Here is a 17,977-nt window from a genome sequence, read left to right as displayed (position 1 = left end):
GGGTCTCTTCCAACCTGGTTATTCTATGATTCCATGATTCTCTTTCATCTGCTCTCTGAAGTCCAAGTTGTTTCTTTTCTCTGCTGAAACTATGACCAGCAAAATCCAGCGGAGAGCCAGCCTGTTCTTTGTGGCAGTTTCTCTGACGTAGATAAACCCTGAAGTGAAGTGTGTGACATCAGGAAGATGTTTTAATCTGAATTATGCTTGCCCATCTGAGTAACAGGTGCTGTTATCCTCTTTTCATTATCTCATGGCCAGGGCTGCTGCCAGCATGACTAAGAAAGGTTTGAGTCACGCGGATGGAGTAGTTAATTTCTTTCCAGAGGCTGTTGTCAGTGATGACCAGGTCGAAATGTCCATCGTGGGGCTGAATGATGTGTAGATGAATGAGGGCAGAAGCCTATTCCTGAAAGCAATAATGCATCCCTCATGAATAACGCAGAATGTTGCTTTGAGTTTCAAGACATCTAAAACCTGTTGTAGATTGAATGTGAATGAGACTTAGCTGCTCTGTAGCTACACAGTGGCCTGAATGCAAACTATAAATATCTTACCACTGCCACATTTCATTTTTATTTTTTAACACTGACCATATATTTGGCCTGGTACCAATGCACATCTAGAGACAAACGTCTTACAGCCTGTGACAGAGCCAGTGTAGAAAAACACCCTTTGCTATGCACCATCCCGGTTCTAACTTTCAAACTAGATGGAGCAGGACCTGGAGATAGGGAAGCCAGCAGAGACGGCATAGAAGATGCTGGTAACAGCTAAACACATGTACTGCCTCAGAGCAGTGTTTACCTGCTGTGGTCCCTGGCCACCTCCATGGGTGGACCAGGCATAGGCATTGCCTGTGTTGGTTCTGGTTGGTCCAGGGTAAAGCCTTGTCAGGAAATGTGCTAAAGATTTAACTGTGTGGACAATCATGGGTTTGTGGTAAAATCCATCCCTTTTCCCAGTTTAGTTTGCAGGATTTGACCTGACCTTGCAGGCTTGGAGGTGGTCACTATGTAGATGCAACACACTGAAAGTATTCAAAGTTTTTCCACAGAGAGTTTTATTGTTGTTATGGATTTATTTATTCTCAGCAGTCTGCATCTTTGCAATAGCATGAAGTTGTTTATTGAGACACTTTTTGCTCCAGAAACAAGAAAAGTCATTTTTGAGGACAAGGGCCTGTCTCTACCCTGCAGCTGAGCATGCTACAAAGATCACTGATGTAGATCTAAGCAAGCTGGTCTGTCCGTATGAGGCTATACAGTGCTAGAGCTACTTGCTTAAGGTCTGAATGCAGACATGGCATTTTTGTTGATAAAATGTCTTTAAAAGAATGAGTAACACAAAGAAGGAGAGTAAGGAGTGATTGTTTCTGGTCTCTGCCATGGAGGAGATGGGGACATCAGGAGATAGCAATGGGAGAGAAGTTCAAAATAAAGAAATGATGGTGATTTTTTGAAAGAACACATGGTTGATATACAGACCTTCTTGCCACAGGATGTTGCAAATGTTAAAACTTTATAAACATTCAAGGGACAGTGCCCAAGAGAAACACATTTTGTGTTGCTAGAACCCCTGAAACCATATATGATTTAGGAAAACCCTGACGGTTTTCCATCAATGGTGAAGCTGGGTACGTGAATCCTTGGGGAAAATGTCACATATAATCATACCATTCCTATACTCTTCTCCAGCCATCTGCTCATGTTCACTTTTGGACTGAGGGCAGCAGGGTACTGTGTTACGCTGCTCTCTATGGTTGTGGACTGGTACCCCAGTGCAATGTCCCACTGGAAACAAGAGGAAGTTATTGGTGGTGTCCTCCTGACTGAACTTCACATAGACTGTAATAAGTAGTTTCTCTCTGTGTCTTATCTGAAAGATACCATGGAAAAATGAGTTTTGAAAGAGGCTGAGCGTAGTTCTGCAGACTTTAATAACCATACTCTGGCAAAAAAGAAAATAGTATTTCCTTTTTTTTTCTACAATTACATATAGGTGCACAAGGTTTTTGGAAGTTTTTCCCTGGAGGACAGACAAGGCCTGGAAAAATCATAAGTAGAAGACCTCAACAGAGTGTTCATTTGGTGCCAGCCCTTAGGGTCTGATCCTTTGCCTCCCTTGCCTAGAACTTCCAGCAGTTCTGCTTGACATCTGTAGACCAGCCATTCCCTGACTTGGCTTTCATGGTGGATTGGTGCTCTGCAGTCCAGAATTGGAATTACACTGTGAGGCATGACATTTCTTTATGCCAAACTACTCTTCTTGGTGCCAGGCAGATGAACTGTCTTGAAAGCCTAAGCAGCTGGGAGGGATAATAAGAGAGAGAGAGTACTAATGACATCACTTCCAGCCAAGGTGAAAGTTATTCAGACTGTCCTTGATCATCCAGGTCACATCTCATTAATTATCTGACAAACTTGCCTGCTGTGGTCATATTGCTGTATTGTGGGACCTCAGCAAACTGGTTAGTCTAGTAGAGTCAGGTAGGTAATACTTATCTCAGTGTGATCCAATGTAAAGCTCCATAAATACCTTTCTCACTATTATCTCAACCTCTTGGCTTACGAGGGGATGCATTTGCTGTACCTAATTTTAAGGTTTGCTATTTGATCTTTTCTTCTTCATCACAGAAGACTGAGAAATACCAATGTCTGTTTAACCTTTTTATTTCTCTTTAAGCTGTGTGTTTATTATGGTTTACATGGAATCATCTCATTATACTCTGGCAAAAGGCAGTGGCATTCATGCAGAGGAAGTTAGGGTGAATTTTGGTAGCTGAAATCTGATGCCAAAGCAGTTGCTTTTGCTTCTGCCTTTACCTGACAAAAGTAAAACCCAGCCTCTAGGAGATGAACCCTGTGCGCTATGGAGGGCTGTTTCCCAGAGTTAATGATGTTCTCTGCCCCTTTTCCTCTGGCAATTACTGACCTTCTCATTTTTCCCAGAGGCAGTCTCTGATGTTCAGAAGACAATTGTGTGTTTTAAATTTGAGGTTTGATGAATTTCAGGAACATGCAGTGTTGGAATTCACTTTTCATGTATTGCTGTCTGTGTGGCTGAATAGATTCTGTAATGCTAACGTAATAGAGAGATAAGTCTTTCTTTGGTGTATTTTGAATTTCCTTATTTCACAGTGCTGAAGGGAATAACTAAGGTGCCTATTCTATGCCTATTCCTTAAAGCCACATTGTAATGGAGAAATATATGGCTGATCCCCTATATATGAATCTGTTTGTAAAGTCTTATTCCAGCTTCATGAATAAAGCTTTTTCTTTACCCTAGTTTTATGGTGAAAATACGTTAAAGACATTTATTTGGTATTGTGGAAAGTGAGTAAGACATGTGGCAGAATAGAAATCAGAATTTCTGGATACTCGGTCTATCTATGTGAATTAGAGAAAAATTATAGCCTGCCACTGTCTGTGCTTTCCTATCTGTAAAATAGGGATATGAACATATTCCTATCTTATGGGAGAGCTGTGAATCCCAAGTTAATTACAAAGTCTGTGACAAATCTTAAAAATTCAGTTGTGAGATAGTGTGTAATCATATAATGATAATGTTTTATAATCTTCCTGAACTGTCTCTGTGGATATCTCTGGTGAGAGGGATACGGTGATATCAAAAGAATTCTTTTTTCACCCCAACCATTTTATTTAGAGCCCAAAGTGAAAGCTGTTTCCACCAACTGCCATCTCTGCAACCATCTGGAAAATCACATTTTCTGAAGCTTTCCTTCTCTTTGTCAGCTGTAACTAAAGCTATAAAATGGGAAGATGTCCCTGGTTTAATTAACACCCCTGTAGTTCAAAAGCTGATCTTAGTAATGAGAGGCAATTATAGCTTTTATTGAGGGACAATCAGGTGGAACGAACACTGCATCTATCTATTGAAGACACTTCTTTTTCCAGGTAATTTGGAAACTGCCTTTTATGATGAAAAGGCTACCTGGCCCAGTACAAAGGGAGAATCTTTTTGTTTTGTAACCTGAAAAGAACTTCATATTTTGATTTATGTGCTTCTTTTGTAAACTGTTTTTTACGTACTATCTGTCTGCCAACAACCAGGAAGTGAGCTAAGGAAATGTTTTATTTGCTTTGGATACAGGACATAGGCAAGAAGATAAGAAGATTGTGTGACTGCAGCATTCATGTAGCTTTGGATCTGGCTGCAGTATCAGTTCTGTGATTCATGTGGCTGGTGTGAAAAAGGGAGCTGTGGTCATGATCTACTTTGCTGACTGTCCTATCTTTTCATTCCTCCTCCCAGGTTATGGACATGCTGCCCCAGGGACAGATGCAGGGAAGGCCTTTTGCATGTTCTATGCGGTCCTGGGGATCCCACTGACACTCGTCATGTTCCAGAGCCTGGGCGAGCGCATGAACACCTTTGTCAAGTACCTCTTGAAACGCATCAAAAAGTGCTGTGGGATGAGGAGCACTGAAGTCTCCATGGAAAACATGGTCACTGTGGGTTTCTTCTCCTGCATGGGAACACTCTGCATTGGAGCAGCAGCCTTTTCCCAGTATGAGGAATGGAGCTTTTTCCACGCTTACTATTACTGCTTTATAACATTGACTACTATAGGGTTTGGAGACTATGTGGCCCTGCAGACCAAAGGGGCCCTTCAAAAGAAGCCTCTCTATGTGGCTTTTAGCTTTATGTACATTCTAGTGGGGTTGACAGTCATTGGGGCATTTCTAAATCTGGTTGTTCTCAGGTTCTTAACCATGAACAGCGAGGACGAGAGACGGGATGCTGAGGAACGGGCATCCCTGGCAGGGAACCGCAACAGCATGATTATCCACATCCAAGAGGACTCCCAGCATGGTCGGCCACGGTACAAGGCCGAAGTAACAGACCTTCAGTCAGTTTGTTCCTGCATGTGTTACAGGTCCCATGAGTACACCAGCCGGGTGGTGTCCCACCAAAATTCGTTCAGCTCAAAGCTGAACCCCCAGTACTTTCACTCCATCTCTTACAAGATAGAGGAGATCTCGCCAAGCACATTAAAAAACAGCCTTTTCCCATCTCCTGTCAGCTCCATCTCACCTGGGTTGCACAGCTTTACAGATAACCACAGGCTAATGAAAAGGCGAAAGTCAATTTAAAGGGATTTGCCTTCTTTTGCTTTCCTTGTTTTCCCCAGTTCTTCTCCATTGTTTTGGGTTTTTTGTTCCTTGAGTGAGACGGAGCGAGGCCAAAGGGAGTGGAGAAAGCCAGTCCTCCTCTGAGACTCAGCTCTTGAGCATGAAGCATGGATTATTACTGTTCCAGCAAAATATGCCTTACATTACCCCCTCGGTGGATGTCAGAGGATTCAAGGTGACGTGAAGTGGGTACCAAATCCAAAGTTGCACACACAGCTGGGAGCCTTCATGTGCCACTGGCACTCCTGACCTAATAAACTATGTTCCTCACAAGCATGTTGCAGCGTGCGTGCGTGCTAGCGTGCGTGTTGGATGTATGTGCGTGTGGATGTGCAGGCAATTCCACAACTAGTGCCATGTGACAAAAATTAAAGCATCAGGTATTATTTTTTTTTCTCCCTTGAAGCAGTTGTGTTCCAGCCTGCTTTTAACTTTTAAATTGCTTCCAAAAGGAATGGGGAGGGCGTGAGGGTAGCCAATTTATTTTATTTTTTGCCAAGACAAGCATGCGCCATAAGCAGTCAATATACCAGGTGTATCATGATAAATTTTTTAACACTAGATTTTAGATTGTATTAACATTAAGAAAAAAGGCAGGAAAAGATGGATCATTTTAGCTTGCCAGTTCAAAATTAAAAAAAAAAATAAATAAAATAAAGCATGCACTTTGTAAAACTGGTATGCATAATACAAAACACAAGAAAAACTAGCAATGAAATTAATAATCAAAAGCAAATAATCCTGTTGATTTAATTATATTTACTTTCATAATTTTCAACTGTTCCAACAATTTGAAAATGGAATTTTAGAAAAATTGAGAGAATTGTTGGAACTAAAGAGTGTATTTTGTTATTTTTATTTTATTTATAAATTATTATTATTATTATTATTATTATTATTATTATTATTATTATTATTATTATTATTATTTTGTGCAGCAATTACCTGCATGAATAGGAATTTAATATTTTTTGGAATGCTTGGATTAGGATGGGTATAAATAGGTGGGTGTATATTTTTTCTTCTATAATAGTGACAGGGCATTCCTTCTTTTAAATAAAAAAATAAAGATGATTGTCTCTAAATGCTTTTGATTTGTAAATAATGGAAAGCCTTTGTTGGTCTCAGGAAGAATTCAAGGGACAGTATCTTGTGTTTGGCTCACTGGGAACTTGTGAGACTAGATGTAATATTGCTTTTTTTGCTAGGCAGAAAGGCAAAATGCATTTAGCATTAATGGGCAAAAGCAGTTTTACTCCAGTGTTTGGAGGGTAACACTGGGAGTGATTGCCTTGACAAGTTGTAATGGAGGATGTTGAGACCATGTTGCAGAGTTGTTCCTTGGAGATTGTCCATCTCTTCATTGTTCATCTGGACCAAACAGACTTTACAGAACTGAATTAAAGGCCTAATCCAGCTCCCTTTTAAGACAATAGGAATTTGCAATGATTACATGGGATTTAGTGCTTTTGGGAGATTTATCTTTGATTTGACAGGCGTAAGACTGGGAGTTTTATAAACCTGAACCTTTGTCTCCGATTTAATCCTATCTTTTAAATCGCCCTCTGTGTTAACTCACCATACAAACCGCATCGTTTTTTGGCACTAATCACCTCCTTCTAATTCTACCATTTTGTGCTCTCAGTGTAAAAGCAATAATCCGTTTTTTTTTTCCTTAAACTAGATAGTGTGTTTTTGTAAAAGCCTCAGCTCTGAGCTCTGTGTGCTGATGGATGTTGATATCCTTTCAAAGAGGCAACTATAAAAAGCATTAATAGGGAGAAATCCGGATTGTAATTCCTCCTCTCCTCTGTTCTCCCTGGCTTTAAATTATTAGCTATACACAGTATGTTCAGGAACTCCTCATTTCTGTATCTGTGTTTCAAGTAAATGAAAAGCAAGTATCCATGACTTTGACTCCCCTATGCAGCTTCCTTTGGGATTATAAATTGCTGTGGCATGAAAATCTCCACTAAGATTAGTGAAGAAATAACTTAGAATTCTTAACGAGGACGAATGAGGATGGATTTCTTCTGCCTAACATGTAGGAATAACATCCTTCAGCACAGTAGGGGAGCAGGCTGGGTGTATTACTTCTGCGTTGCTTTTACCCTGCCTGAAGGGAAATGCTGGTGGCAGAAGAACTGAAGCAAGCATACCTAGAAAAGCAGTTTTAGGATGTGTTAAACCACCTCAGTGATTGCCACCTAGAAGCTGGTTTCTGTGAGGGTGGTGCACAGGGTTCACAGTGCTGTCAAAATTAACTTTCATAGTCTTTGCTGGTGGTATCACTGAAGTGCAAATAAATTCAGGCTCTTTTCCTACTAAGGAAATAAAAAATATGCCTGGAATATACACATCTGTATCATGTATGACTGCTAGGTGTATTTGACACTGGAGAAAAGCAGGAAAAAACTGGGGTTTTGAAGAACACAAGTGAAATTCTGTGTGCCTAGCAAAGAGAATTTTTGTAACAGGACTTAAAGCAAAAAGAATTTTGTGAAAAAAATGTTACAACATATAAAACATTTATTTGCTTTTTCCTTTTTCTTCCTTTAAGAAAAGAGGATAATTCTATTTCTGCTGCATATAAAAATAATCTTTAAATGTCCTGTAAATCATGTTGAACTCCAGAAGTTCAAAGCTGTTGCATAGTCTAACAGATTTGTTACTAAATCTTCCCTCTGGAACCATAAATGAAGAGTAAATTTTAATACACCGAGTATTTAACCAGGAGAACAACTTAGCTCGGCATCTCATGGCCTGTCTGCACTTAAGAGTCTTTGCATGAAAACTCAATGGCTTTATAAAAGCTCTGCTTTAGCTTAGTTTGAGTTTATGGATGTGGTTCAAGAAATCTATGTATGGTGATATGAAGGAGCCGGAGTAGATGTCCGTAGTGATACTTTTAAGTCTAAAAACTGTAAGAAGTGTGTATGTGGGAAAGTGTTTTGCTAAAATGTATTTGCATTCCTTAAGATTTTAAAATATATTTATTTTTATTTTTTTGCCGAAGAACACACAATTCTGTCCAGTCTAGATTTTTGTTACATGTAATATTTTAAAGTGGCAAGGTATTTCCATTGCAAGCCTGCATGCATTCAGTTGTTTGTGTGAGCTCTTGCAGGCCTTTGATTTGTGAGCAGCCACAAATACAAAAACTCTCATGTGTACGCATCAGTACACCTGGCAAAATATGCCTCTGTCAGCATTTTTGCGGTTCTTGACTGATGTGTGAATAATGACTTGGGCCGTCTAGAACTGAAACAGAAAACATCAGGAAAAAGAAGCTTTTGTCCAAGGCTAATCCCAGCTTTTCGGTTATACATGAGAAATCAGCCAGTGAAAGGTGAGCTGATTTTTGTCTGCTCTGTCTCTGACTTCTTATTGCCCTCCATGAATACTTTTTTCTTCCAATGACACTGCTTTCACGGAGTATTTTCTCTGGGACATTATTACTTTTATTCCACTAAGACATTATTTCTTTCAGTTCAACCTCTCTTGCTTGCTACTCACTCTTTTGAAGTTCAGCCAGTAGGGGTGCTGCTTATGGCAAGACATTCTAATATCCATAATACCTAACCTGCGTTTCTGTAGCACACAGACGTCTGCTATCACTATGTGATGTACTCTCATTCCCCAGAGTCTCATTTCCCCTACCCTTCCCTATTATTAAGCATTAGAAATAATAATAATAAATCAGATTAGTCTATTTGTGTCACACTAATGTGCTCTTCATCAAAACAACACAAATTTAGCTCCCTGCTGTCGACTCTGATTATATAACAACCTTATTATCCTATCATATTTCATATTATCATCAAAGGCAAAAATCAGTTTGATCAGTGAAGCACCAAAATAGCTTTGACTGAGCATGCTGCGATATGGAAATGAAAGAGGAAACTTAATAGAACAATGCAGACACAACTCTCCACTTGTTCTTCATTACTGCACAGGGAAGATCCTGACTGATCTAACTGGGGCTGCTTTGTCAGAACTTTGTACATATAAAAGCTTTACAGGTGTGACTGCAATGGGACAGCTCTAGAAGAGGTGTTTAGAAGTTTCTTCAAGGGTCGAAAATAGCTTTTTGATTATTAATGAATGGAGAAGATACACAGTGACCTTCAGCAACAGACTTTTGTTTGGATTCTTGTGGAACAGCTCATGAGGACAAAATCAGCAACATTATAAAAAAAAAAAAGAAAAGAGAAGAGGGAGGTGATCAAGTTCATCTACTGTATTGTAGGTTCTCTTATTAGTTTCCCAGTTCTTCAAGTGAAGAAATGCCAGGGCTGCAATCAAGTTTATTGTGCAAACCTAAGCAAAGTAATTTCTTGTTTTCTCTGATGGATTTGAAAATTTTCTTTTGTGGAAAAGAAGCAGCATTAGGTATTAAAAGCTTAAAAAAGAACAGTCAGTGGATCAAGATGGAGAATGAAAATGTTCCAAAATGATTTGATGTATGCAAGACCAGAGGGCCGGTTCTTAGATGGAAGTAGCTTTCAGTTGAAGTTTATGTCCTCATTTAGCTTTATGTAATATTTCTGTTAATATTAGGATCTAATTAAGGCAGTCATTTAAAATCTTTATGAGGAAGGCAGACCTGAGAGGTGTGTTGGAGCGTGTCCATTACACTAATGTTATGGACTTTTTAAAGCATATTTCAACAAGACCTATTATTGACTGGAATAATGCACAAATTACAATGAGAATTACACCATTGCTGCTTTAATCAACTAGAGGTGCACAACACTCACAAAACTGAAAAAAGAAATATTGCCTTTCTGACCCACCTGCCTTTCATCTAACTTTAATATCAACCTCTATTTTGGGAACTTCAGCAAGATGAAGTGTATGAAAGGTTTAGCCATCATAATGATACACCAAAATCAAAACAAATAGAGTAATGACATTGGATGTGGAGAAATTGATTATAGATGGAAGGGGCTCTTGGACTATTATGCTAGTTAATCTGAATCCAGAGAATGAGTTAAACCCAAGAGAACTGATGGTACCCTTTGCCAAAAAGCACTCTGCAGTTATTTAAGATGTAGATGACGAACATGGCAAAGGAACTTTCACAAAAAAAAAAAAAATAGTCAGATGGCAAAAAGAAAGATGGAAAGAAATAAATTGTTTCCAACAGCAGGAGTTGTGTTATTTCCATTAGAAACCACTGTGAGGTGATAAAGACGCTTGTGCTTTGATCGGAGTAGGGTCAGTCTGGGAGACTGACGATCCTATGCTCATTCAAGGTCTACACCCCTGACATTTCACTGATGATTGCTGATGAAACAGCTCATGGAGTTCCTGATTCTCCAGTCAGGTTTTTGCTGCTTGTCGACACTGAAACAAAGATTTTATTCAGCCAGACCCTCGCGAGCACTGGCTGGTCCCTGTGATACTTCATGCTAATCATCTCAGTAGACTGCAAACAAACTCTCCTTCTCTAAATCCTGAAGTGGCAGGACCTTCCTCTGAAGCCAATGGACACCTTACTAAAGCTAAACTTGTTCAAACTGGCCCTAAATCTTTAATTTAATTGGAAATTGTTCATTGATTGTTATTGCGACTTTTTCCTTCTCCCCAAAGAAGCTTTTCCGAAGCCCCTGACTGATTCTCAGTCAAACTGTATTGTCCACAAATTTCCAAGTCATGTATATGTGCAGTATTCCTTCAGTATTCCTTTGAGAGGAAAGACCAATACAAGGCTTCAAGTTGAGGAGCTTTTAGCATCTGTGTCCCCTTTACACTAGGAGCTCCATGAAGTTTCTCCTTGCATGCTGGAGAAAGTAGGCATGATTGGGTTTGCACATAACCTAGGTGGACATTGAGGTGATAAGCTGGTTCTTGCTGGACTGTTCTCTTCATGGTTTTGTATTGCTGTGAAAATCAAAATGGTGTGAGGATATTTTTTGCTCATGCAGATTTCCAGTATAGAAAATGAACTGGTTTGGGTGCAACACAGTGAGTCCTGATTGATGCTCCTTTACTGAAACTGGAATGTGAACCTTTTTCTATTTACTGCTAGGTACTATATTGATATCTTCAACTAATGCTTACCATGAACAGTCCTTACTAAACTTAATGGAGAGCAGAAAGGCCTGAAGACAACAGTTAACCTGTATGATTTATGTTTTACGGAATCCAGTCATCCAAAGCTGCCTGCCTGGAGCCTCCAGGCTTTGGTTGTATCTCCTTCTGTGAATATTGTAATTAATAAATATCCCAGCACCCTTCCTCATCTTGCTTTCTGACCACGTAAGAAGTGCTGCCATACATTAACACCCACAATAGATCAGGGAGAGGAAAAAGGGAAAAAGGAAGACTAATGCTGCAATTTTATTGGTAATTAATATTCACGGTTCTGAGCTGTGTTGTCTTTTAGTTCACTTTGAGAAATGCAGAGCAAGCAACAGCGTAACATTTATCATAGTTGGGTAATTCACAAGTGGATCTAGCAAATATAATAATTGAAACTATGCTCTATAATACATCTTCCTCATGCATAAGTTCTGATACTACGAGCCTAGCTTTGATTCATTGTCTATCTGGTCTGTGGAACAGCTTGCAGTAATTGCTATATCCAGAGCAATATACTTGAGGCTGGAAGAGAGATCCATTTCACAGACAGCAGCCCTCTGGCTTTCTCCATATGCCCTCCCCCCTTTGCTACCCAGACATTAACTCATTATCTTGCCATTGCATAGATGTATGTTCAGACCCAAGATCACAACACTCTGTACTTCCCCCCTCATCTATTAATGAAAAGCATCATGCTACAGAACTGCACCCTGGGGAAGGAAATGTTCCACTCTAATTACTACTGAAAAAAGAAATCTACAGATTGATTAAAAACAATATGTGGGGAATCAAACAGAAAATGCAAAGTGCATTAAACTGCACAAGTGAAATCCATTTCTTCTTTGGCTGGGATGAAGAAGAGGAGAATTTGGGACTATGTTTGTTTGGGAGATGGCCATCAGGAGAAAGGGTAGCACAAATGACATGAGCAGGCAGAGACACAGTGGCTTGGCTCACTGGATCATTTGTAATGTCTCTGGTGTGGTTTCAAGTTAAGGAAGAGCCGTGTGTCTTCTAGATTTAGTCTATATGCTAGTCATCTGCCACCATCCTCCCCAGCAGGAGTGACAGGAGGTGTGGGAAGGTTGGACCATGGCTAATTCATAGTTGACTAGATTGTCATTGATGAAACTGCATTACTGATGCTGGTGTCAAGGAGGAAGCAAGGAAAATTATTTTCTAGAGCATCTTTCTTGGAAGAGATCCGTTACAAGCATCCCTCTTGTTGCCTGCAGCAAATCCATATGGTGACTCAGAAAGACCTGGACTGTAGTATCTTTTCCCGTCTTTTGCACGTCCCCAGACTTGTGCCATAGAAATGTGTGGGTAATGCTAAGCTTGTCCAGCTGAGTTCAGGAGACAGCAAAGGAACCTCTTCATATTGCCTGGGTGATGGTGGTGGAATACAGGTCTGATATCTAACTTGCACACTGGACAAGAGCTCAGGGCAACATTCTTAGGAACCAAGATAATGAACTTCAGCAACAGAGCTTTCAGATAGCTACATAGCTGTTTCTTCTGGTGTTTCCTTACAAGTACCTTGCACCTGTCTCTGATCTCTCTGATCTGAAGCTCTTCTTCTGAGACCGCCTTCTGAACATTTATGTGAGTGAATGAGAGTTTCTTGTTCAGTGTGAGGCAGTGGGTGCATCTCATATCTTATTTTTGCCAGCTGTCCAAATGGATCTGTGGGGCATCTCATAGCTATTCATTGTGGTTGTGAGCACCAGACTCTGGCCAAATTCTTCTCATTGTTCTGGGCAGCTATCATCTTGCAGAAGACTGGTCAACTGCAACACAGGAGTGAAGATGTGTATGAAATCACTTTAGCAATGTATGGCTATTTGGGTTTCTTTTTGTCTTTTTCGTTTTCACTTTAGCTTTCTTCTTCAGCGTCTAAGCCCTAGTTGCTCTACAAGGACATATGCCTTCCCCTTTTTTTGTGGAATTCCTTACTGTCACACACATTTTTTTCAGAAAAGATGGATGCCATATTGTTTGGTTTTGTCATAAATTTTCAATTCCCAGCGTGGAGATATAAAGCAGTCAGAGGCAGCAGTAGAAAATTTCTTTGCGTAATTGATGCTGTGCCCTTTCTATTCACCACTGACAGCACAATTGGTATACTCAACACAATTCAGTGATCTCCTTTTTGACTGCTCAGCTGCATTTACATTGTGGCAGACACTTTCTGTATAGGTTCTTAGTACAGGAATATTATTCAGATACTGGAGGACAGGTATACTACCTGCAAAACAAGAGAAGGATCCCAGTGTCCAGGTTACAATAAGTTTAAGATTCTGTTAATCTAGCAGTTGGTTTTATTAAGCAATTTCCTGAGTACCACTCTGAACACCACTCTTTTGGACTTCAACATCCTGTTAATCCACACAAAGTTAGTTTGGATATAAGTACTGCTGAGTTGAAAAAAAGGACAAGTATGTGCTCCAGAAAGATTCCTGTCTACTACAAATCTTTTTAACAACTAGTTAATACGCAGAAATTATGAGAGACTGACTCATTCTTAAGAATGAAAACCCAGTCTGTATTTCTTTTACAGAATGTAGATTTCCTATAATATGCTATACAACCTCTAATCCATCTTTTCTTTTTATTTTGTGAGGTCAGGAGTGAACTGTGGGAGAAAAGAATGTTTTCTTTTTCCTCTTTCCTTGACTTGTTAAGATTTGTGTGGCTGTTTGTTGCCATTGTGGAGTATTGACTAAAACTTTTGATCCTAGTGCTATGACAGCATAAGAAATTATTCGGAGCTGGATAGGTCAATGGAGAATGGGAGGGGGGCTTAAAAGTTGTTTCCAGTAGGCCAAAAGAATGTGGATACTGTCTCTTCAAGGTGCAATTTCTTACTTCAACAAATCGTTCATCTATGAGAAACAGGGATAAAAGTGTTGAATTTGGGACCTAAAGAGTTTATATGGAAATTCTTGGATTTCTTCCAAACACACATACATGTTGAAATTAAATTGTGATTCCTACTTCGGAGACTGAGCCTTCCTGCTCAGACAAGAGAGTGCGTGTATGCGTGTGTTTGTGAGTGTGTGTTGATGCTATGTCTCTTTTGGATCTCTTGACACTTTTTGGTGCATTTTTGTACTTCTTTGAATGTGTGGACTTACTGATGGTGTATTGACGGCATTCTAAAGGCCCTCAACAGTCTGAGATAGAGCAAAACTCTCTAAATTTCTATCCTGATTAATAATGGTTTTCTGTGCAGCACACAAAGCACTAGGAGCTTGATTATCTAGAATGAGATGCTGCTTGGCTATTGAAACTGCACTGAGAAGTTACCTCCTAGAAGCTATTTACTTTGCTCATTTCAGACCTCTAACTTCAACATAGTTGTTGAGCTGGTCCTAGCAATGGAGAAAGAGCAGGTCATAAGCATCAAGGTGCGATGTGTTAAGCCAGTGATAACTTCATTACAAAGAACCAAATTAAAGACTCTCTTGTGTTTTCATTTCTTTTTCTGGCCTTCTCCATAGTGGGAGAGAATGCCTTCACACATGGCCTTAGAATGCCGTACTGGAGCTAGAATGCAACAACAGACAAATGAGAATAAGATGTATTGCAGCTTACATAAAGAATGAAAACTGTATCACACAAATGTTTACAAGTCCAAGTAGACAGCAAACCCCTGTACATTTATGTAATTTATGCAAGGGATTGCATCTTTCTTTTGTAATGAATGCACTAAGCAACCCTGTATATATTTTACAATGTCTTTACAGAGAAAAAAAAAAAGAATCATTTACTGTAGTGTTGTAAAATAATGCACTTTTCTAATTTTTTCATTAAAAATCCTATGGCACGTTTTCAAATGTATATTGTTTCTTTTATATTGAATGTGGAAATGTTAACTTCCTGTAAAATTGCACTACAGAAGTAAAATCCACTGATGGAACTTATTTTGTTAAAGAAAAGTCCCTTGACAACCAACAGATGTTTATGATTATACCATATGTACGTGTGTGCATATATGTGTATATTGTGTATATGTAATGTATATATATGTATATGCACACACAGACATATATCTAGTGATGTGTTTATATATAAAATGATATAGGTCCAGATTTATATATGATTGTATTACTATAATATCTATAGATTGATAGATATATAGATATGTGTATATATTCATACATACACACAAGAATCACAATGTACAAACCCAGAAAGGATTACTCATTAAATTTAAGGGGGTTGGGGAAGAAAGATGTCATATACAGAAGATATTTTGCATTGCAATAAAAGTTTTTTTGACAAAAGTACGTGCAGAGTGAAGTATGAACCTTCATCAAATACCCAACCATTCTGTGCCCAAAAGACTGCAGTGCAGAATAAAGAAAAGGAAGGTGCTTAGGTGAGGCATAGGAGGACAGTCAGTGCATGGTGGACTGGAGTTATCTGTTGAGACTCCCTCCACCTTACTTTGTGGAGCTGAAGGGCAAGATCTTAGGATATCAATGTCAACAGTGTAGCTTCCCCTGACTTGTGGAGATTGGCGTTTCACTTACAAAATTATTAATGTAGCTCTTCCTAGCATAAGAGGGGAAGTGGGTCTCGATGCTGTCACCTTTTATTGTAAGGCACAAGCACGATTTCAACCATGAGATGGAGCATTGGGAAACTTTTGTAGCTGTTGCTCTCCAGGTAAGTCACAAGTGAGCTCACGTACAAGACAATTTACCCTTACAATGTGCCATGTGGTTTCTACACATTGCTGCTCATGGAAGAATTCTGAAAGTTTCCAGAACTAGTATTTCATATTTGATAAACATCTTACCAATAAGAAGAACCCCTTCTTCTTTCCTCCCAACCTCCTTGATCAGACTATGGCCAGAAGCTGGTCCCAACTGCACAGTGACGAAGAATGTGGGGTTTTATCTTTCTTTCCTGCAGCCATGGATAGTGAGAATAGTTAACTGTTAGATAAAAAACTGGTTGCAGTGAATATGCCTTGACACGTACTGATAAAAGAAACTAACTGCATTGTGCATTCTATTGTGCATTGTGCAAACTATTGCTTTAATGCAGAAAGTACATGGTAGGAGTCACTGTTCTGTATTATACAGAGGGTGATACTGTCTTGTCATCTCATAACCTTCATTTGTTCTTGCTGTGTAGGAAGCTGACGTACAAATGAGTGAAGAGGCAACATATTCTGTCCATGGCCTATATTAAAACAACAACAACAATAACATTTTCTAATCTTGAAGGCAGGAGTTCTTATGGCACAAAAAGGAGAAAACCAGCTCTAAAACCAGAAATAAATACACACAAGCAATCTCACACAAGTTTTCTGTGCTGTATCAGATAGCATCTCAGTTAGCAATTAAGACCAACAATTTCTTTCTTTTTGGAGTGGTATTTGCCTGCATATTTTATCATCTCAATTTATCCAGTGTGCGTAGACAAGCCAAAATGTTGTTGAACCCTGTCCACTCCTTCTGCAAGCAAAAAAACCCTTTTAGAGTAATTAATTAAGAAATCAGTAATATTGACTAGAAGACCACATTTTAAAGGGCTCCAGGTAGTGCAGCAGCATGCCCAGGAGAATACGAAGAAGACCTTGTGTGCTGAAATATTCTTAACAACCACAGGAATGTTAGACTTTGGAGAACAGAGGGGAAAAAAATAAAAAAAAATGCTTCCAATCTTTCATCTATAGGCATATAAATGTCTTTGTAAATCTGAATCAAAGTCACAGATGCTCGATTGTTCAGGATTTGGCTGCTGCCATGTGCTGGGTCCTGTCTGTGAGTATGAAATTGAGCGTCCTGCAGCAAAATGCAAGAGCCTCCTCAGTACAGATCAACTCTTTGGTTGACAGCAAAAAAAATGTTTCAGTCACTGAAAAATGGGTTTGCGTCTGTAATCATGCTGTGACCAAATCTCTGCATCTTTCTCACCAAAGGCAATGTCTTCAGTTCAGCTTGCCTGTTGTTAAAATAAGTGACTTTTGAGAGGGGAATTGTACGGCAAGCATATAACGCAATGATCAGTACAGAAAAGGTAAATGAGCTCTTCCCTGTTGTGCTTTCTCACTCTCCCTGGACAAAGCAATACCCAATTAAACAAAAACCAAAACATTTAGAACTGAGAAAAATAAATACTTCTATTTCTGTTGTTAAAAAGAAAAAAGTTTTTTAGGAAAAAAAGAAAGACATATTTCTTTGATCTTCAGATCCAGAAAAAAACTGTAACTTGATTAAAAGAGATAAAACAAAAGCTCTGGGAGACCTGAAATCAGTGTATTAGTCCAAGTTCAGCTACTGAAGAAGTTATAAAAGACTAGTTGCTGCTTATGTTCAGGCTGTCCTTGGCTCTAGCATTTTACTGCTGGGAAATTTTGACTGAAAGGAAAAGAAGAAAATGTTCCTATAGATGAAGTCAATGTACTGTGCCACTTACATAGTGTCTATTAATGGAAACTCTTGGCTTTAACACTTGATAAGGATTCAGATGAGCTGCTGTCCTAGCACTGGCTATATGTTCCAAGTCTGGCTGGGGTGGGAGTGTGTCACTTGGTTTCTAAGAGGATGGAAATGCTAGAGGTAGAAACTACTGACCTATACCACCTCAGATTACATGGACTCTACACAGAGGTTAATCTTTCCCTTCTACCTCCTGGTCAAAATTGAAAGGAAGAAAAAAATGCCTTTGCATAGCCATATTCCTTCTACATACCTCATACACTAAGGGTCTTGCGT

General features: G+C 39.3%; 1 protein-coding gene across 1 annotated transcript in view; it reads left to right on the top strand.

The window, feature by feature from the left end:
• Positions 1–5,575, top strand: part of KCNK9 (potassium two pore domain channel subfamily K member 9) — an 83,307-nt gene extending 77,732 nt beyond the window's left edge. Inside the window, exon 2 of the mRNA XM_069853143.1 lies at positions 4,276–5,575. Within this exon, the coding sequence (XP_069709244.1) occupies positions 4,276–5,117 (842 nt within the window). The 3' untranslated portion in view covers positions 5,118–5,575. The remainder of the gene's footprint in view (positions 1–4,275) is intronic.
• The last annotated feature ends 12,402 nt before the right edge of the window (positions 5,576–17,977 follow it).

Source organism: Phaenicophaeus curvirostris, chromosome 3 (genome assembly GCF_032191515.1).
Source record: "Phaenicophaeus curvirostris isolate KB17595 chromosome 3, BPBGC_Pcur_1.0, whole genome shotgun sequence".
Classification (NCBI taxonomy): domain Eukaryota; kingdom Metazoa; phylum Chordata; class Aves; order Cuculiformes; family Cuculidae; genus Phaenicophaeus; species Phaenicophaeus curvirostris.
The sequence above is the reverse complement of the archived record's forward strand: the minus strand, read 5'-3'. Positions and strand labels throughout refer to the sequence as shown.